Source organism: Bubalus bubalis, chromosome 2, assembly GCF_019923935.1.
Source record: "Bubalus bubalis isolate 160015118507 breed Murrah chromosome 2, NDDB_SH_1, whole genome shotgun sequence".
Taxonomy (NCBI): domain Eukaryota; kingdom Metazoa; phylum Chordata; class Mammalia; order Artiodactyla; family Bovidae; genus Bubalus; species Bubalus bubalis.
Genome location: NC_059158.1, coordinates 21,844,462 through 21,865,701, shown reverse-complemented (window position 1 = coordinate 21,865,701; position 21,240 = coordinate 21,844,462). Strand labels below are relative to the sequence as shown.

The 21,240-nt window shown below is 39.4% G+C and overlaps 1 protein-coding gene across 4 annotated transcripts; it reads right to left on the bottom strand.

Annotated features, from left to right (window-relative positions):
• Positions 1–2,721: 2,721 nt before the first annotated feature.
• ZSCAN16 (zinc finger and SCAN domain containing 16) lies at positions 2,722–20,792 on the bottom strand. 4 transcript variants are annotated; one of them, XM_044928144.2, is made up of 7 exons: positions 18,281–20,792; positions 15,499–15,705; positions 14,261–14,730; positions 12,641–12,779; positions 8,436–8,855; positions 5,128–5,247; positions 2,722–4,255 (listed from the first exon to the last, which is right to left on the bottom strand). In XM_044928144.2, the coding sequence occupies exons 3-6, from the start codon at positions 14,645–14,647 to the stop codon at positions 5,234–5,236; spliced, it is 960 nt and encodes a 319-aa protein (XP_044784079.1). In that variant the 5' UTR covers positions 14,648–14,730; positions 15,499–15,705; positions 18,281–20,792; the 3' UTR covers positions 2,722–4,255; positions 5,128–5,233. The 4 variants fall into 4 exon arrangements, with proteins under 4 accessions (XP_044784079.1, XP_044784085.1, XP_044784074.1 ...); XM_044928150.2 differs by lacking the exon at positions 8,436–8,855; XM_044928139.2 differs by lacking the exons at positions 2,722–4,255; positions 5,128–5,247 and having other exon boundaries at positions 8,199–8,855.
• Positions 20,793–21,240: the final 448 nt, after the last annotated feature.

Genomic DNA, 21,240 nt, shown 5'->3' with positions numbered 1-21,240 from the left:
CTCATCCTTCCTTTTGAGACCTCTTGGTCCATTCTGAAGGAGATCAGCCCTGGGATTTCTTTGGAAGGAATGATGCTAAAGCTGAAACTCCAGTACTTGGCCACCTCATGCGAAGAGTTGACTCATTGGAAAAGACTCTGATGCTGTGAGGGATTGGGGGCAAGAGGAGAAGGGGACGACAGAGGATGAGATGGCTGGATGGCATCACTGACTCGATGGACGTGAGTCTGAGTGAACTCCGGGAGTTGGTGATGGACAGGGAGGCCTGGCATGCTGCGATTCATGGGGTCGAAAAGAGTCGGACATGGCTGAGCGACTGATCTGATCTGATCTGATCTGGCTTCCCTATTTTATACTTCCAGGCTCCTCTTTTTGGTTATACCCAGTGCAAAGTAGGGCTTGCACCCACCACCAATAAATGAAAGGGAATGTAAATGGGCATATACTCAAGGCTGAGTGACAATTATGTTATATAACAGCAAGTTGTCTTGTTTATGTCTTCCCATAATTCTATCTGTTATAATCAGATGCAGAATATTCATGAATCCTTAATAGGCTCCTAATGTCCTAAAGGAGATCCAACCAGTCCATTCTGAAGGAGATCAGCCCTGGGGTTTCTTTGGAAGGAATGATGCTGAAGCTGAAACTCCAGTACTTTGGCCACCTCATGCAAAGAGTTGACTCATTGGAAAAGACTCTGATGCTGAGAGGGATTGGGGGCAGGAGGAGAAGGGAACAACAGAGGATGAGATGGCTGGATGGCATCACTGACTCAATGGACGTGAGTCTCAGTGAACTCCGGGAGTTGGTGATGGACAGGGAGGCCTGGCGTGCTGCGATTCATGGGGTCGAAAAGAGTAGCACCTGACTGAGAGACTGATCTGATCTGATCTGAATGTCCTAAGGTTTCTCAAGAGGCAGGTCAGGTGGTCTGGTATTCCCATCTCTTTCAGAATTTTCCACAGTTTATTGTGATCCACACAGTCAAAGGCTTTGGCATAGTCAATAAAGCAGAAATAGATGTTTTTCTGGAACTCTCTTGCTTTTTCCACGATCCAGTGGATGTTGGCAATTTGATCTCTGGTTCCTCTGCCTTTTCTCAAACCAGCTTGAACATCAGGAAGTTCACGGTTCACATATTGCTGAAGCCTGGCTTGGAGAATTTTGAGCATTACTTTACTAGCGTGTGAGATGAGTGCAATTGTGTGGTAGTTTGAGCATTCTTTGGCATTGCCTTTCTTTGGGATTGGAATGAAAACTGACCTTTTCCAGTCCTGTGGACACTGCTGAGTTTTCCAAATTTGCTGACATATTGAGTGCAGCACTTTCACAGCATCATCTTTCAGGATTTGAAATAGATCAACTGGAATTCCATCACCTCCACTAGCTTTGTTTGTAGAGATACTTTCTAAGGCCCACTTGACTTCACATTCCAGAATGTCTGGCTCTAGGTGAGTGATCACACCATCATGATTATCTTGGTCGTGACAGAACTGGACATGGAACAACAGACTGGTTCCAAATAGGAAAAGGAGTACGTCAAGGCTGTATATTGTCACCCTGCTTATTTAACTTCTATGCAGAGTACATCATGAGAAACACTGGGCTGGAAGAAGCACAAGCTGGCATCAAGATTGCTGGGAGAAATAGCAATAACCTCAGATATGCAGATGACACCACCCTTATGGCAGAAAGTGAAGAGGAACTCAAAAGCCTCTTGATGAAAGTGAAAGAAGAGAGTGAAAAAGTTGGCTTAAAGCTCAACATTCAGAAAACTAAGATCATGGCATCTGGTCCCATCACTTCATGGGAAATTGATGGGGAAACAGTGGAAACAGTGGCTGACTTTATTTTGGGGGGCTCCAAAATCACTGCAGATGGTGATTGCAGCCATGAAATTAAAAGACGCTTACTCCTTGGAAGGAAAATTATGACCAACCTAGATAGCATATTCAAAAGCAGAGACATTACTTTGCCAACAAAGGTCCATCTAGTCAAGGCTATGGTTTTTCCAGTGGTCATGTATGGATGTGAGAGTTGGACTGTGAAGAAAGCTGAGCACCGAAGAATTGATGCTTTTGAACTGTGGTGTTGGAGAAGACTCTTGAGAGTCCCTTGAACTGCAAGGAGATCCAACCAGTCCTTTCTAAAGGAGATCAGCCCTGGGATTTCTTTGGAAGGAATGATGCTAAAGCTGAAACTCCAGTACTTTGGCCATCTCATGCGAAGAGCTGACTCATTGGAAAAGACTCTGATGCTGGGAGGGATTGGGGGCAGGAGGAAAAGGGGACGACAGAGGATGAGATGGCTGGATGGCATCACCGACTTGATGGATGTGAGTTTGAGTGAACTCTGGGAGTTGGTGATGGACAGGGAGGTCTGGCGTGCTGCGATTCATCGGGTCGCAAAGAGTCGGACCTGACTGAGAGACTGAACTGAACTGAATGGCCTAAGGTTACTTGGGGAAGTCTCTGGTCATTTTGTATCCACTCTGTGCCTAGGACCCATGTATAGGAGATGAAATGTCTCTGTGGTTATTTTGTAGCATATCTGTGAACTCTCCTGGGTGTGTCTGGGATGGAGTTTAGAGATCAGATTGCATCCCTTTCAGCCAGGCCTCCCCTCCAGTTACTCGTGTCTAACTTCCTACCTATCACGTTGAATAAAAGTAGCCTTGTGTGAGCATTTAAGTAAAATTAATATCAAGATTAATATCTGTGGTGACAGAAGATAAAAAAATGTTTATTATGGGTTGGCGTTGTAGTTACATGGTTGCACATATTATAAAAATTCATTGAGTTGCACATCTGATTTGTGGATTTTACTAATAAAAAGGCATTTTAAAAAAGTAAATAAAATTAATAGTACTCTGAGGCTTATGGTGTGATAAACACCAGGCCTCACTCTTTCCTTTTGTTATCAATATCTAGTCCCCAGAGGCAACCACTTTAACTCTTTCCGTTTGCTTTTTTATTAACCTCCACATTTAAAAATAATATAACACTACCATTTCTTGAATTTTTCAGGTACAGATATATTATCTATTGACTTCCTACTATGAAAAATAAACTTTTAACCCTTTTAAATCACTACTAGAATTAGCCACACCAGGGTTTAGAACATATTTTAAACTTCCTGAGTCACTAGGTCCAACAGCAATGAAAGACCCACCAGAACACAAAAAAATGTTAAGACTCTGGTCACTCATACTTTCCCTGTTTGTATAAGCAGATGACATGTTTCTAATAAGACTCCAAACATTTTCCACACCTAGGGCCTCAAGGTGTTCCTGCATTTTCCATAGTTGCTCTACATTTTAGTTTCAGAAGCATCACTTCATATAGTGTGTGGAATAGCATATTCTCAAATATTTTGGTCTCATGACTCCTTTTATATTCTTAAAAACTAGTGAGGACTCCAAAGAGTTTGTTTACATGGGTCATATAAAACAAGATTTGCTGTGTTGGAAATTAAAGCTGAGGAATTAAAGTTTTTCTTTAAAGTAACAGTAAGGTACCCATTATATGTTAGGTAACATATTTTATGTTACTTTAATATTTTATGAAGTTTATCTGTATTTTCAAAAAAAGTATAAGGGGTGGAATCATTTGACATTTCTGCAAATCTCTTTAATGTCTGACTTAATAGAAGGTGGCTTGATTCTGCTATTTCACTCAGTATCACACTCTTGCTCATACTGACCCTTCTGGTAGAAGTACACTTCCTACTACTCTACACTTAACTCTGTCCATCCTTCAAGGTTTGGCTCAGATTTCACTTTAATCAGAAAGCCTTCTCTAGGAATCAAAAAATGAGGTGTGTAAAACACCGAAAATGAGAGAAGGGACGGTATAGAAGAACATTACTTATTTCAAGTTCATGTTGGAAAGATGACCTACTTCCTTTCCCTCCCAAGAACCCACTTAAATGACGGAGTTCTCGGATCCCTCAGACGGTTCTCCGCTTCCTCCACCCGGGGTCCTGAGCTCCTTCCCAGGCGCCACCCTCAGTGCTTCTGGATCGGGGAAAGACCGGCCCCTTTCCTAGCGCTCTCGCGCGTTCCGGCCACTTCCGGTAGCTAATGGTTCCAGAGCTCCCGGGGCCGGCCTCTGCGGCCGGGTAAACGGCACTGTGAGCTGGGCCCAGAGCCAGGGGCTGGAAACCGCCAGGAGACGAGGGCTGGCGGGTGAGAGCCCAAGTGAGGGCGACGCGGATGGTGTTCTCCGTCGGGTGGGACCGTCCGGGCTGGAATTGGCTTAGGTATTTAAGGAACAGTTCAGAATTAGGGTAATTGTTAGCATTACGGGAAAACACATACACAACAGCAACAGTTGCTGCAGTGAATTCATGAAGATAAAACACCACTCAACAAGTTTAAGCAGCTTTGAGGGGAAGAAATGCTGAACATGATGCATTTTGATGAACAAAAAGACTTAACAATAGTTAAGAATACTTAAGTATTATTGGCCTAGCCTAATACTAACAGTATTTACTATGTGCAGGCACTGTTCTAAACCCAAGACATTTGGTCCCTTGTGTAATTCCTACTTTTTGAAGTAGACAGCATGTTACCACTGTTTTACAGATGGGGGATATGAGGCACAGAAAATGGATATGCCAAGGTCATATAATTAGAAACAGGAAAAGCAAAGATTCATACCCAGGCAGTCTTCTCTTAACCTCTGCTCTACTGCCTTTCACTGATAACCCGATTTTACCAGTTTAGGAAATGTGCAATCCAGAAGAAAGTTTGTACTGAGACATGTTATTATAGCTGTGTTCTGAATCAGGTTTGTTGGCAATTTCTGTCTAGACAAAGAGCTTAACAAAGGGTGCCTTGCACAGAGAGTTTTAAGGAGAAAAGTATACAGATCTTCATTTCACAAATTAATTAGGCCCCCACACAATTTCAGAGTCCTTTTTCCTGTTCCATTTCTCTCTAGATTCTTCTCTGTTCTTATTTTGTTTCTACTAAGTTAAATCATTTGAAATTGCTATTTGACTGTACAAAAATGGAATTTCAAATGTTTAACCCAGTATTTAAACATCTTTTTGTGTGAGAATTTAGGGGGTGTATACCATTCTCTTCTTTTAGCAAATTGTTCTGGCTTTATCTCCAAAATATACCTTGAATCTGTTTATTTCTCTTCATGTCCACTTTGGTCAGTGCCACTGCCTTCTCTCATCTGGGTTACTGCAGTAGGCTCTTGACTGGTTTTCTTCTTCTCTTTTCTCACTCTTGGTTCCCTAAGGGGCCAGAAGGGTTTTTTAAAAAGATAAATCAGATCATGTCTTTTCCTTCCAGTGGTGCCCCATGCTTAGAATACATATCCCCTGCTCACCTCTTTAGCCTAACTTTATACCACATTTCTTTTAAGCCAGTGCTTTAGACCCAGTGACTTTCTTTCATTTCCTGTAAACACATCAGATTCATTCCTACCATACAGGCTGTATTAGTCATTCCCTTTGCCTGGTATGGTCTTCTGCAGAACTTCCCAAGGCTGGACATTTATATTTCAGTTAAAATGTCAGCTGTCCAGAAAAGCCTTTTCTGATTACTTGTAGTAGTCAGTCACTGTGTTTCAATTCATTGTTTATATTCCACATACCATTAATCCTCTTTGATATGTCTTGTCTCCCTTTACTGTAATGTAGGCTTATATAAGTAGGGATCTTATCTTGCTATAGCCCCAATACCTAGAAGAGAGGGTTGGAACACAGCATGCACTAAGCAAATACTTATTAGATTAACGAATAAAAAGAAATAGGTATAGTCTTTGGCACAGCAGAACTTAGCTGTACAGAATTGAGGTGGTTTGGAATATAGTAGTGAATTGGACCTGCCCTGAGAATGAGATCTTAATCAGTGTTTTCCAATAAATAGGAATGTAATGTGATCCACCTATGTAATTTTAAGTTTTCTAGTAGCCACATTAAAAATGTTAAAAGACAGATGAAATTAATTTTATTATATTTTATTTAAACCAGTATGTCCAAAATATTATTTTAAAATCTAAACTTATAAATGAAAGTTAATACCTTTTTTCATTCTAAGTCTTTGAAAGCCAGTGTTTATACACTTACTATACATCTCAATTGTTATTAAATTTTCATTGGAACTACTTGATCTATATTGAGATTGCATAAAATTCAGTGGAAAAAATAGATTCCTATATATACAAATTACTCTAAACATACTTAAAGGTTTTCCAATAACTGAATCGAGTATCAGTTTTTAAGTTTAAAATAAAGTGAAAAAAAATTTAGTTCCTCAGTTGCATAGCCATCTTTCAAGTGCTAAATAGCCACATGTACGTAGTGGCTAATGTATTGGACAGCACAGATAGTTAAAGGATAAAATGTCTGTTCATCGTTGGGTCAAAAGGGGCAAAGGAGAGGGTAGTATCAGAAATATGGTAGAGGGAAGAAGGTCTAGAAAAATGCAATTGTAAGCTCTTTATACAGGTCATATTTGAGGACAGATTCCTCTGGTGCTCAAAACTAAGTGAGGTATGGCTTCCTAAAGTAGACTACTTTAGCATGTGTGCTGCATAGATTTTAGGTATTCTGGGAATCATTTTGTGGGGTAGAAAAATGGTCTAGCAGTGCTGGTCATATATATTTCTAAATTGAATCTTATATGATGTGGAACAGTTATGGAAATCAGATTATTTTCCTACACAGCAGTGATTCTTCAACTAGGCTGGTGGGGTAGAGGAAAGGTTTTGCCTTTCAGGGAATATTTGCATCTCTTAAGAAATTTTTGTTTGTCACAAGTTGGGGCTGCTGGTGGCCTCTAGGGGTAGAGGCCAGGCAAACTGCTAAACATCCTATAGTGCAGAGACAAATTCACAAGGAATCGTCTGGGTGAAAATGTCAGTAAAACCAAGGTTGAGAAACTGTGCTCTAGAGGATTTGAGTAAGAACGACTGAGAGATCTATTCTTTTAGAACCTTAATCTCTCTTGCGATATTACTAAGGGTAGAACAGGTTGTTTTGAAGCATTTCAAAGTTTCTAGTAGGTTTTCACTGTTGATGGACTTTTTGGTTAGACTGTAATTTCATGCTCAGGATGAGACTGTAGACTCAATAAAGATAACATAAATAACATGTGCATGTATGACTCAATGACCTTGGGATAAGCTATCTGTTCACCTTTGCATGACTTGTGACATGTGCCCCACTGTTTCAAATATAATTGATGTCAATATTAGAATTGTCACCCTTTTCTCTTCCCCATCACCATCTCTTATCTTTGTTCCTTTCCCTATACCCTTATTCCTTTTTTATCATTCTCTTTTCATTCCATCCCTTTCTGTTCTATCTTGTTTCCTCTCTCTTTACCAATGCCTGTGCATACCTCTGACATCTCCTCCTCCCCAACCGTCAACCATTTCTTACCTTCATAGCTATTGCTTCCCCATTCAGAATCACCAGTTTAACCACCACCCCAACCTGTGTCTGAAAGAACTGTCCACCTGTGTCTGAAAGAACTGTCCCCATACTCCCTTTAGGTGCCTCTTAACTGTCACTGTCTTTTCTACTAGTTCATGAAAACTACAAGTTCTTGCCTCCCTCCAAAAATGATGGGAGAGGTGATACATGTTTCACAACAATTTGAGAAACTGCCTTCCATGTTTAGGGTTCTTTTAGAACAGGTGCCATCATTCCACGATGGCTTTCTGCTAGAACCCAGTGATTCTGGATTACAGTGTCTAACATATAACATCTTCATTTCCAGAAACTGTGGCTGTGATTGGACTCAGAGCTCTTCTTTCCAACTGGTTGTAGAGCTCTTCTTTCCAACTGGTTGTTTCCTCATCAATTTTTTGTGGGTTTCTACAGACTTACTAGGGCACTGACTAATCCTTCATGGTACTAACAACTTAGATCTCCTTTAACATCATGCCTCCTTTGCCTTATGGCAGCAGTTATCCCAGGTCCCACTGGACTTTCTTTTATTGCCACTATCACTCCAGGCTGTCTCTGCCCTTAAATCTTTCTGTACCTCCCTGACTCTTATCCTTGCCCTCTGGTCAAGATCAGATGTAGACACTGTGGTAACAATCTGGAATCAGCATCAGACTAAAAAAGGGTAGCATGGTCTCAATGCTCCAAACTACTTTTCACATTAAGACTTCGAGGGTGTACAACTCTAAGACAAATTTAGAAATAAAAGGAAATTTTACTCAGGTAGATTCTTTGGTGCCAGAGAAATTTTTAATGATGATTGAAGCTTTGCCTACATTTAGGATACTCAAGGTCTCCAAGGTAGATTTCTCTGATAACTAATTTGGCCTGAATGGCTAAAGAACTTTTGTTACTTACACCATATTAGTAGAGCTTATTTGCTGTATGAATTCTTTGATGTCTAATAAGGGCTGAACTTACACGGAAGGGCCTCCCACACTCATCACATTCATAGGGTTTTTCACCTGTGTGGATTCTCTGATGCTGAATGAGACCTGTGCGCCCACTGAAATCTTTCCCACATTCTTTACATTTATAGGGTTTCACCCCAGTGTGTACTCTATGATGTCCAATGAGATGTGATCGTTGAATGAAAGATTTTCCACATTCATCACATTTATAGGGCTTTTCTCCAGTGTGCGTTCTCCTGTGTTTACTAAGGTCTGAGCTATGACTGAAACTTTTTCCACAGTCATCACATTTATAGCATCTTCTTTTCCTCTGTTTCCACTCGAAAATGCCCTCACTTTCAAAAGCATCTTTGGATTCAGGATATTGAAGAATATCTTTGTTAAGTCTGTCATTTATCTTCCCAAAGAATTCCATGTCTTTGGATTTATCTTCCTTCTGGGACAACTCTTCAGTTTTAGTCTTGGTTTCATCACCTGTAACAAATGTACAGTATACAAATAGGTCCTATTCTAGGTTTGAGAAGCAAGAAACTCATGGAATAAAGAACATGTAAATGTTAAAAATATGTTATAAAAATGAAAAATCACATACAATGCACAAATTAGATAACTGGCACCATCAAAACATATATTGGCAATAAAGGGAAGAAATTTACAAAGAGGCCACTAAGAATGACATCAGAATTATTATTTGGGAATAAACTAGGAGGAGAAGAAAAAGCAAAAATGTGGACAAGGCAATCATGTGCAAACGCAGAGTGGTAAATGGGAACTCCAGATATACCAAAGATAATTAAGAAGGATAAAGAGAGATTAGAAAACAAAGAAGGCGAGGGAGGTACTTTGGGAGAAATTTAAGGGGTCTGAAACATAGGTAGTAAGTGGGAGTAAAACCAAGTAAAAGTGATTGGAGAGGGTAATGGGATGAGGGATTTGAGAGGAATATACTGAGTAGGAACCATTGAGGGAGCTAAGTGTGTATAAATAATAGCCAAAAGTGGAGAGAAAGCATGCAGGTCAGGATAAATAGAGGGAGGAAGATAAGCAGGAAGTGACAGTAGATGGTCTGGCATATGTTCTGGGTTGAATCCTTTCTTCTGAAACTGATGTCCTCGCTATCATCTCGTCTAAATCCTAGCTTGGTGGTTCTCAAACTTTATTGTGCATCAGAATCATCTGGATGGCTTAACAAAACAGATTGCTGGACTCCCTACCACCAGAGCATCTGATCTGATAAGGCTGGAGTGCAGCCCAGGAATTTGCAGTTCTTGGTATGATAGATACTGATGGTCTAGAGACCACACTTTGAGAGCTACTGACCTACCTATTATTCAAGGTCCATCTCAAATGCTTTCTCCTCCAGGAAGTCTTCCCTAACCTCCTAAATTGGATGTGCTCTTTTCCCTCTTCCTGATCCCATATCCTCAATCCCAAGCTTAGCATGGAACTTGACACACAGCAAGTACTCAATAAATTTTATAAGGAAGTAGGTGTTTTAATGATTTGGAGAGGGTAATCCTATGTGGTCTAATGTTGGACGTCACCTGTTTGGTTATGCTGAAACCTCCATCTCAACAGGTCTAGGAATCCCAACTGTGCAACAATCATTTAATCACATGGTTTTCAGTGGTCCACACAGCATGACGGGAGAAACAGCAAGAGCTACCAGAACATTTCAGTGCCTGGGCTGGGTATGGAAAACACTGGCTCTGGACTGAGTGAACTCCACTTTTCACTGTCATCACAATATCCAAGCTACCAAATCTTCCTCAAATTTTACCTTCCTCTTTACAATACATATTTTTAATCAGGCAATAGATTTTTTTTTAAAAGTTTGGTTATTTGCTCTAAAATGATATTGTTTTGGAATCTAAATACCATTTTATCTCTGGTTAGAATAAAAGGACTGGATTAGAGCCAGAACGTCAAGATTTCAGCCCTGGCTCTACTGATAACTGTTTAAATGTTGGCAGATCATAACCATTTGGTTCCATATCACCTCTGTACCCTCCTCCTTACCTCTTGTTGATCAGATGAGGAAATGTATGATAAAGCATGTGGAAAATTATAATGTGTGGCAGAACTATTGCTAAGTTAGTATTAGTAGTTTAATGATCATTAAGCAAATCATGGAAATTAGAGATACCACCATACCATTAAGAAAGTGTTTTCAAACATCAACACCTTGGCTTAGCTGCTGCTTTTACATTCTGGAGGCACTGACAGTTGGTTTTTGGTGGCTTACTGATGAAGATGAGTTTTTTTTTTTTTTTAAGAACACAAAGAGTTGGCACCTGTGGTCAGTTACTACCTTCAGAGGAATCTACCAGTCTTTAGGATGAATCTCTCTCCCATGACTTCAAGAAAAGTCTGGAGAAAATCCCTCACCAAGACTTCAAAAGAATTATAAAAAAATATATAGGGTTAGCAATTCAAATTATAACCCTCTCCATTATATCTGCAATTGAACAATGTAAATAAAATTGTATGGAAACTGTCAAATGTGAACTTTTCTCATCTCAGGGACCTGCAGTTTACTTGGCCAACTGGAGTTTCAGGGCTCTGTTGATGTATCTTTTCCAATTGCCAGCTAATCCCAGGCTAATATGATATTAGGAGATCCTGTTTCAGAGACAAGATTAGGACTATTTCGTTTCTGCATCTTCTGCCAGGGCCATTCTTCCAATTTTATTTTGGCACATCCATGAATTGCCTTATCATTCCAGATAAGCCCAGTCCTGCTGGTCACTGGGATGAGGATATGTCCATAAAAATCATCTGATTACCATATGTACAACTTGCTTGACAGTCTAGAGGGAAAGGACAAGGTTAAATGCTGAGTGAAGTGAAACAGGAACAAAGTTAGGGAGACTATCACTTACTGCTACCAGAGAGTCAGTGTTGTGGGTTAATAGCATATCCAAAAAGTTTCCTTTGAAATACCTGACAATGTGTTAGAAAGAACTTCAAGACACTCAGTTCTCCAAGTTCTCTAATATATGAAGATAATTCTGTATTAAATGACCTCAATTATAATTCCAAGTTATGTTTACAGAGGTGAGTTTCATTATCCTAGCCAATAGATAATATTCATAATCTTGCTGATATGGATAGAATGAAAATTTTAAAACAAGATCCTGCATAAAAAAGTCTATTTAATAATAAATTTATTTTAAAAGACACTGGCTTTATTGGGTTATTACCATGACGGTTTTAAAATATTGTTCTGGACTAGTAGGCAGGAGCCCCAGCTCTCCCTCTAACTCCTATGGAAACCTGGAAAAGTCACAGCCACTGTGGGTATATCTGTTCAACTGTAAAATGAGGATTTGGACCAGATATTATATTATTTTAATAAAATTGAGAGGCATTTCTTCAAATGTATTTCCTGTGATTTCTACAAGGTTTTGTGTGTGTGTGTGTGGTAGTTGTTTTGTTTTTTCCTTGTCTGTTTTTTGGTGGGGAGCCTGGTTGGGGGGTATATAGATTAAAAAAGTTGCCAGGGTGGTACTTTAGAAAAAAGTCATATTCACACTGTTCAATGCAGACAAAATGGACTTCCCTAAGAATCCACAGGCCTCACAGGATAGCTAGATTTCATGAGGCATCTTTCAGTTGATTAGAATTAGAAAATACAATTCATATTTTAACTGCATAGTATTCCCGTGAAATGTTATTTTGGTAGCAGCACATACGTAAACCTCTACAATTTTAGGTATAGAAAGTGTGTATTTTTCTGGACTTATACTAATGAGAAGCAGAGTGAAACTGTCCAGAAGTATTTGTATAAAAACATAAGGAAAGACCATCTAGAATTTAAAGTTTTGCACAGACAAACCATTAATCATTATAATAATAACCTCTGTGTTATACACAATATAATTTAGCATGTTGACATGTTAATTATTATTGTGCACTATTTTATAAGTGCATGTCCTGTGTTTCCCAAAGGTGAGAGAAACTTATTATATGGCTTCTTACAGAACATAAGTGAAGATTCCACACAGTTAAGCTTACTAAAGCTTATTAAAATGGTCTATATCTTTCAGCTTCTACCTCCTGAAACTCCTGCCCATAAGACTCATTAAAAAATAGCACCTAAGTCTAATGATAAGGTCAAGGGAGGAAGGGAGATAAAATCTTCCACAATGAAGTGAAGGACAAGCAGAAAAACTTAAAAAGAAGAAGAAAATGAGGAATCTCATCTCTAATCTAAGGAACCAGCTCTTCCTTCATATACACAAACGCCTATACCTTACCATTCCTTTGGGCCTCCCCAGATTTCTGCTCTTGCCAGGTCTTCTTGGGATGAAGCTGGATAGTTAATGACTCATGTGGCCTTCTCAAGGGGGCCAACTTGTCCAAAAGTGCGTCCTGTCTTTCTGAATTGCCTGGAACCTGGGAAAAATGAAGTATGTTTGATGTGTAAGGTAGATTTTGTGAAAGAACAGAAAGAACTTCAGAGCTAGATCAGAAGAAGCATGCGCCAGGAACCAGGGCCACAGAAAAGAGGACAAATTATCATTTAACTGCAAATGGCAATAATGACTAAAAATGAAGGGACAGAAGCTAATCTACACTTCAGGACACTGGAGAGTAAAATTCAGTGTCTCTAACAGTGATCTGCAGAGGCCCAAAATCATAGTCTTGGGACTTGAGATACCTTAAATATCATTGAACTCAACTTCCACCAAATGGGGGCATTTCTCCTATAACTAGGAGAAGGAAATGGCAACCCACTCCAGTACTCTTGCCTGGAAAATCCCATGGATGGAGGAGCCTGGTAGGCTACAGTCCATGGGGTTGCAAAGAGTCGGACATGACTGAGTGACTTCACTTTCACTTTTCACTCTCATGCATTGGAGAAGGAAATGGCAACCCACTCCAGTGTTCTTGCCTGGAGAATCCCAGGGAGAGAGGAACCTGGTGGGCTGCTGTCTATGGGGTTCCACAGGATTGGACACGACTGAAGTGACTTAGCAGCAGCAGCAGCTTCTATAACTGTGTGGTCCAATATGATAGCCACGAGTCAAATGTGGTTACTGAGCACCTGAAATATAGCTAATACAAATTGAGATATGTAAAATACATACAAATTTTGAAAACTGAAGAAAAAGAATGTAAAATACCTGGTTTAATATTGATTGCATGATTACATATTTTGGATAAATATATTTTGCAAATGTGGCTACTAAAAATTTATATATATGGTTCACATTATATTTAATTACCATATATTAAATGTATATTTAATTATAGGTATTAAATGTGAATGGGTCACAGACAGTGCTGTTCTGCAATATCCTTGTTATCTACTTGAACCCCTCCTTGAAGGGGAGTTTTTTATTACAAGGTAGCCTATTTTATGTATGTGCTGTGCTTAGTTGCTCAGTCGTGTCCCATTTTTTGCTACCCTGTGGACTGTAGCCCACCAGGCATCTCTGTCCATGGGGATTCTCCAGGCAAGAATATTGGAGTGGGTTGCCATGCCATCCTCCAGGGAATCTTCCCAATTCAGGGACTGAACCCAGGTCTCCCGCATTGCAGGCGGATTCTTTACCATCTGAGCCACCAGGGAAGCATTTTGTGTATAGGTAACCATGAATGTTAGAAAATTCTTTGTTTTCCTCTGACACCTATTTGCCTTCCTATAGCTTCTCACTGATCCTAGCCTTCCAAGCTGACATAGAATTGGCCTAGTGTCTCTTTTAACTCAGTCACACTTCAGTTATTTGACACGGGTAGTGCCAGTCCCTAAGCCTTATTCTTCTCTAGGGTAACATATTAAAATATTTTCAGGTATTCTTGCATATGCCTTTTGCCTTGGCTGGGTGCATATACCCTGAAAACTCACAGCCAAATGATTACCGCCTTCCTACCTGCTTTCGAGGTTCATCAAGCTCTCTCTCCAGATCCTCCAGCACAGTCACCGCCTCCTCTCCAGTCTCTGGATGGTGTGCCTGCACCCATGCTTGCAGGTCCCTGGGGAGAATGCTCAGGAATTGTTCAAGCACCAGCAGGTCTAAAATCTGCTCTTTTGTGTGGCATTCTGGCCTCAGCCACTGGCGGCAAAGGTCCCAGAGCTGGGTAAGAGCTTCACGGGGTCCAGGTGCGTCCTGATAGCAGAGCTTCCTGAAGTGCTGCCTGAAGAGTTCCCTTCTGTGAGGACTGGACTTTTGTGAGATGGAGTCCTGTCCCCTGTAATGGTCTTCTGCTTTAACTATTAGAAGTCCTTTTTGTTCTTCAAGTTCCAGAAATGTGGTCATTCTGGGCTGTTTTTCAGGAGATGAATCCTCTATCTGGGACTGAGTCAAGGGGAATCTCTCAGAATCTTGTCTCAGAGAAAAACCTATTGCCATAGAGAAATGACAATAACTGCTGTGAACACAAACACTAATAAAAGGAAGCTACCAGAACTGAGTAAACAATCTGTTGCTCAGTCATGTCAGACTCTCTTCAACCCCATGGACTGTAGCCCACCAGGCTCTTCTGTCCATGAGATTCTCCAGGCAAGAATACTGGAGTGGGTTGCCATTCCCTTCTCCAGGGGATCTTCCCTACCAAGGGATTGAACCTGGGTCTCCTGCATTGCAGGCAAATTCTTTACCGTCTGAGCCACCAGAGAAGCCCAAACAGTCTGATACGAGGCTGTAAATAAGAACACTGAAGCAGGAATATGAATTTGAATCTGGGCTGTTGTGTAATTTAAAGCAAATTACTAGATCCTCATCTGTAAAAATTCTCAGGTTTCTCATAGGATGGATGTGTAAATAAGTAGGCAAAGCCCTTGGCCTGGCAGCAAGCATTGAGTAAACGCTGAGTATTAATAACTTTGTTAAGAGGCTTTTTCATTCCACAACCTGAGGTGGACCGGTCAGTAGGATTCAGTGGTTGTGGGGGTACATGCTCCAATTTAGGAAGAGGGTTATAAGAGTACCCTCGCAGAGCAGCTCACAATCAGTGTTCCCCTTTAGCTCCGTCCTCCGGGCATGTAAGCCCTAGTCCTCCCTCGTAGCTGTTTGAAGAGGCAGCCTGGAAGGGGGAGGTGTGGGGAGGGGGTTGCTGCTTACAACTGTGCCCTGTCCCCTCCTCCACTTAGGAGCCGGGAGAGACTCACCTCACGCCTGGAGAACAGCTAGCGACCTTTGGGGCGGCCCGAACAAACACTGACTGACCAATCGACGCTCCGCTGCTTTCAGCCAGGCACTTCCGGGCCGCTCTAGGAAGCCTCGCCTCGGTAGAGCTAGTCAGTTCTAGCTCGCGGAGGACCCCACTTGTGAACATTTGATTTATGGGACTTCAGCGCTGGCTGAAGTTTTCTTTGCTTTAAAAAAAAAAAATTCCCTCTCAAATTTTTTGACTCAATTATTAAACAATATGAATATGTAATGCATTCACAATATTTATAAAGAATTATGACCTATAGTGGAAACGAATCTGAAAAATAATATGTGTGTATGTATATATATATATGTAAATAACTGAATCACTGCTATACACCTAAAACTAATACATTGTAAATTACACACACACACACACACACACACACAGAGTAGCAGTTCTGCAACTTTTTTTCCTTCTACTAATTGATTCTGGAATTTGTACATAAGAGACTTCTTTCATTTTGCTCTTTTTTCTTTTAAAGAAAAATAGTCACATAGGGTTCAACTATGCCATAATTTATTAATAATGACCCTGTTGGTGGTTATGTAGGTTGTTTTCTTTTTCAATAAATTACTCTGCACATAACTTCTTGTGTATAAGGGTATATCCATAGTATATATTTCTAGAGCTAAAGATTTACTAGAGCACAGAGTTGGAGCATTTGTATTTTTGTTATTGCCAAATTACTAATCTTGGAACCCACTTGTGATGTTAACCTATACTTGTCAACATAATGTTACAAAATATTTTGATCTTTACCAATATGATGGGTAAGAAAACTTAGGTGGTTTTTTTTTCCTTCTTCTCTTTCTTTCACAAATATTGCTTATTTACCTACCATGCCAGGCAATGTTCTGCAAGCTGGAACTTTAGTTTAAAGCAGAACAATGCCTTTGACTTCATGGAATTTATAATTCAGGGGGTGGGCGGCAGAAAGGATGGGGAGTGAGGCAGGCAATAAACAAACAAGAAAAATATATTGTTAGGTAGTAGATGTTAGTACTCAGGAGAAAATAAAGAAAATATGGAGTTTTGGATGAGAATGAAGTAGTAATGCAATTCTAATAGGGTGGTCACCAAGCACCTCACCAGTACACTGACTTCTGAGCAAAGACTCAGGAAGATGAGTAAATGAGCCATCAGAGGCAAAGGTGTTTCTGGGAGATGGTTAGAAAATGCAAAGGCCGAGAGTGAACTGTGTTTGAAATAATCTAAGAACATAAAGATTTCTGTGTCTGGAGCTGAAGGAGCAAAAGGGTGTTGGGAGTAAAGAGAGAGAAATGTGATTGTCGGTGAGTGTAAGGATATTACTTTGTGCTCCAAAAGGAGAAGCCATTCAGAATTTCTGAGCAGAGGAGTAGCATGATCAGACTTTGGCATTAAAAAGATTTCTCTGCCTGTCTTAAAGATGAACTTGTAAATGTGAAACTACTGCTACCTTGGAGTGGGGAAGTGTGGCATAAAGACCCTAAAGACATAACTGAAAAGTCATGAAGAGAAAGATAAATAGAACTGGTGATGTAAAAATTTAGAATTTTTGAATGGGGGAAAAAAAAACCCCCTAAAATATAAGCTCAGTGTGTGTGTGTACACACACACACACACACACACATATATATATATATATATATATAATATGCCACACATCTCAAAGACACAGGGCTGATTTTCCTAATAAGCAAAGATCCCTGAAAAAGAAAAGAACATGAACAAGCCAATAGAAAAATTGGCAAAGGACATAAGTCAGCATTTTTAGAAGTTTTTGATAGACAACAATGACTATTAAAACGTATTCAAAATTGATAAAAGAATTTAATTAGAACAATGAGATTTCTAAAATCCTGAAGATTATGAAAGACAAAGATTGATAATATTCAATATTGAAAAGTATGTGGAAATAGAGGCACTGTTAGTTGTATATTTTTGGAAGGCAAGAGCTGTTAAAATTAGTATGTCCATACCTCTTGATCCAGCAACTTAGCTTTGAATTATCCATATAAAATAGTTTTACAAATGTTTGAACATGTACACAAACATTTTTTATATTGGAAAACCCAAACATCTAACATTTGGGAATTTTAATTTCTACATGCCCAATCATTTTTAAAAGTAAAAACTACAAGATGCTAAAGGCATATGAGTAAACAAATAAACAGTATATGATTTGATCATTTTTGTAAAATAATCATCTTAAATGTGTTCTCAATGATTATCACTTGGGATAAACTTACAGAGAACCAGCACTTTTTTTTATACACTATATTTAATTTTTTTTTATAAAAGCCTAATACTAAACAGAAAAAGATAATTTTTTAAAACATTGTTTATTTTTCACAACTTACAAATAATTTTCCTGTTTGCAATCTCTTTTCTCTGACTCTTTGTCTGATAAGTTATTCTGTAAAAGAACGTAACTCCTTTAAGATGAAAATCAGATCCAACTTCCCTGTGCTTCTGAAGGGTAAATATAAGTAATCAAGTAAACCTAGGTGGAACATTTAGAAAGGGTGTAGAAATGAACTATCAGGTAAGCTTTATAAAATTTAGACAAAGGATAACCCCTGCTCTGCATAATATGTCTCACATAGCCAATTGAGCAAGTAGAAAACCTAGAAAATGCTTAAGTATTTTTGTTTCCCCTTCAGTGCATGACGGACTATTAGCATGTCTCTCCTTCCTTATTTAATGTTTGTTCTATCAAATTCTTTTACCAGGTTTTCAAACACAAACCTCACCTCAGGCCATGAACTTCCTGAGTAGGTCTGAATATTCTTCAGATACCCCTGGCTTCAGTCACTCGTCAGCTTCAGAGAATCAGCTCACCAGTCCTTTGGAGCACTGGCTGTGGTTGAGTGGTTGAACACCAAAATGAGGCTTCCATCCATTGCCACCAATATCCTGTTAAAATCCTGTCTCTGCTGTTGGCTTAGGTATGTCCTTCCTCTATTGGGATAAAGCCTCTCTGACCTCTTTACCAAGACATAAGCAGACAGTTTGTGTATGACAAGGAGAGCCTTCCCTCTTCCCCCTCTAGTTTATCTCCCAGAAAGACTAACAAACAAAACAAAGCAAAATAAAAACCCAGAAAAAACAATAGTTGACAACTAAAAAAAAATCAGTACTTGGTAGATATATACACTCACTTGCTTTCACTGTTTAAACAGAAACAAAATGAACTAAGAATTCAACTCAAGAAATCAGAAAAAGAATGAGGAAGAAACCCCCAAGGAAAAGGTTAGAGAAGAAATCAAGATAAATGGAGAAGTAAATAATTAGAAAATAGAAAAAAGTCATGTTAATAAATAAATCTAAGAATGAAATCATTGTAAACAAGCCCATAAAAACAACAAACCCATGGTAAATCCAACTGAGAGAAAAATTATCAATGTTTCCTCATCAGATAATATCAGTATCTCCTCATCAAATAATAGTAGGTGAGGAAATAAGTATGCTACCGAAATTTTAAAAAATCTTAATGAAAAACCATTAGTTCCAAAATTCATTCAAGAAATTTATAAATCTAAGTCAATATTAAATAACTGGAAAAAAACAAAACAAAACAAAAAACCCAAACACAAAACTATTAAAGAATCATCTCCAGGAAGGCTCAGATATTCTGTAGCACTTTAATTTTTTAAAAGTTTACATGTATAGATGAATTCTAACTTTTCCATTTGGAATATAAAAGAAATAGAAAGAAAAGGAATCTATTTTCATCACCTATATGCAGTTACTGTTGACATTTTGTTGTCATTTACTTCCAATTTTTGCTATTTTAAATGTTTAAAATAGTTGTGTGATCTTTTTCTATAAACATTTTAGTAGGCTGCTTAACTGTAATATAATAAAACTTTTCATTTAAAAAATTATATGTAGACATTGTTTGAGATATAATAGTGCTTATAGAAGAGATGGAAAGTTTACATGAGATATATAATAAGGTGCCTGGTACAGTGTCTGGGACACTGGCGTTCAACAAATGGTAGCTACTATCGTTATAGTTTGTGAAGGGCTTTTCCTTTTCCAGATATTATTTAATTCATAATGGGTATTACTGTCTCTCAACATGCTTTTTCCTCCTTAATGGAATAGGCAAGCCTGGAGGCAGTAGGAGTGTTAAGTGGCAAGATCCTGGATATTGTCTGAAAATAGAGTCAAGATAATGATTTGTGGTTGGTTAGGTGAGGGAGAGGGGCTCCCCTGGTGGCTCAGAGCTAAAGAATCAGCCTGCCAATGCAGGAGATGCAGGTTTGACCCCTGAACTGTGAAGATCCTCTGGAGAAATGGCAATCCACTCCAGAATTACTGCCTGGAAAAACCCCACAGACGAGAGCAGCCTGGCAGGCTACAGTCCATGGGGTCCCAAAGAGTTGGATACGACTTAGTGACTGAACAACAGTGCATCCCAGAGAGGCCAAGAATATATTATTGGTCTTCAAGAGAATCCTTCTGCTTTGTTGGTTTTGCTAAGAAAGTACAGTCCAGGCTGAGCAGAGTTCAACAAGTTGGGGCTTAGAGTGTGGTAAAGAAAAGAGAAGTGTCCCGTGTCTCATATCTCAGAGACCCACACAGGGCCAGGATCCTGAGTGATTTGTAAAGACATTAGTGAATGCAGGTTCAGTTCTTTCATATGAGGGATTTGGCCTACATGGCATGGAAATAAAGGATTGATTATTACTCTAAAGTCACTGGGAGATCCATGATCAAAGCAAGTACACCAGCCTCTGCAAATCCTCAATCTCCCCTTCATGTTTCTTTACAGATTGCTTTTTCACTTATGTTTTCATTGCTTCCATTTCCTGTTTGAAATTTTTGTAAAGTCTCTGACCTTTCCCCTTTTCCCGTAACTTCTCTCTGCTGCTTTCCTTCTCTCAGTTTATCCCCGTCTTTTCCTTTCTTAACTTTTTCTTTTCACCCCTCCCCACTTGCCCATTCAGACCTTAACCCACTGCTTTCCCACAGCTGCTTCTATTACTGAATGCTTCACACTTCAACAGTTCTCTTCTCCAAATGATCTCTACTTTTGGACCTGCATTTTTTCAATTTTTCACTTAAATGTTGATTCTCTTCATGTGTTTTTATGTTTTTCATCTCACCTGATTAACTGGTCTCTAAGAATTTGGTTTGTTGTTTTTGTTGTTCAGTCGCTCACTTGTGCCTGACTCTGCGACCCCATGGGCTGCAGCACACAAGGCCTCTCTGTCTTTCACCATCTCCTGGAGCTTGCTCAAACTCATGTCCATTGAGTTGGTGAAGACATCCAATCATCTCATCCTCTGTCATCCCCTTCTCCTCCTGCCTTCAATCTTTCCCAGCATCAGGGTCTTTTCTAATGAGTCAGCTCTTTGCATCAGGTGGCCAAAATATTGGAGCTTCAGTATCAGTCCTTCCAATGAATATTCAGGGGTGATTTCCTTTAGGATTGACTGGTTTGATCTCCTTGCAGTCCAAGGGACTCTTACAAGAGTCTGCTCCAACACCACAGTTCAAAAGCATCATCAGTTCTTCGGCACTCAGCTTTCCTTATGGTCCAACTCTCACATCCATACATGACTACTGGAAAAACCATAGCTTTGACTAGACGGACCTTTGTCAGCAAAGTAATGTCTCTGCTTTTTATATGCTGTCTAGGTTTGTCATAGCTTTTCTTTAGAAGCTATTATTATTGACTTTCAATAGATTACCTATGCTGCTG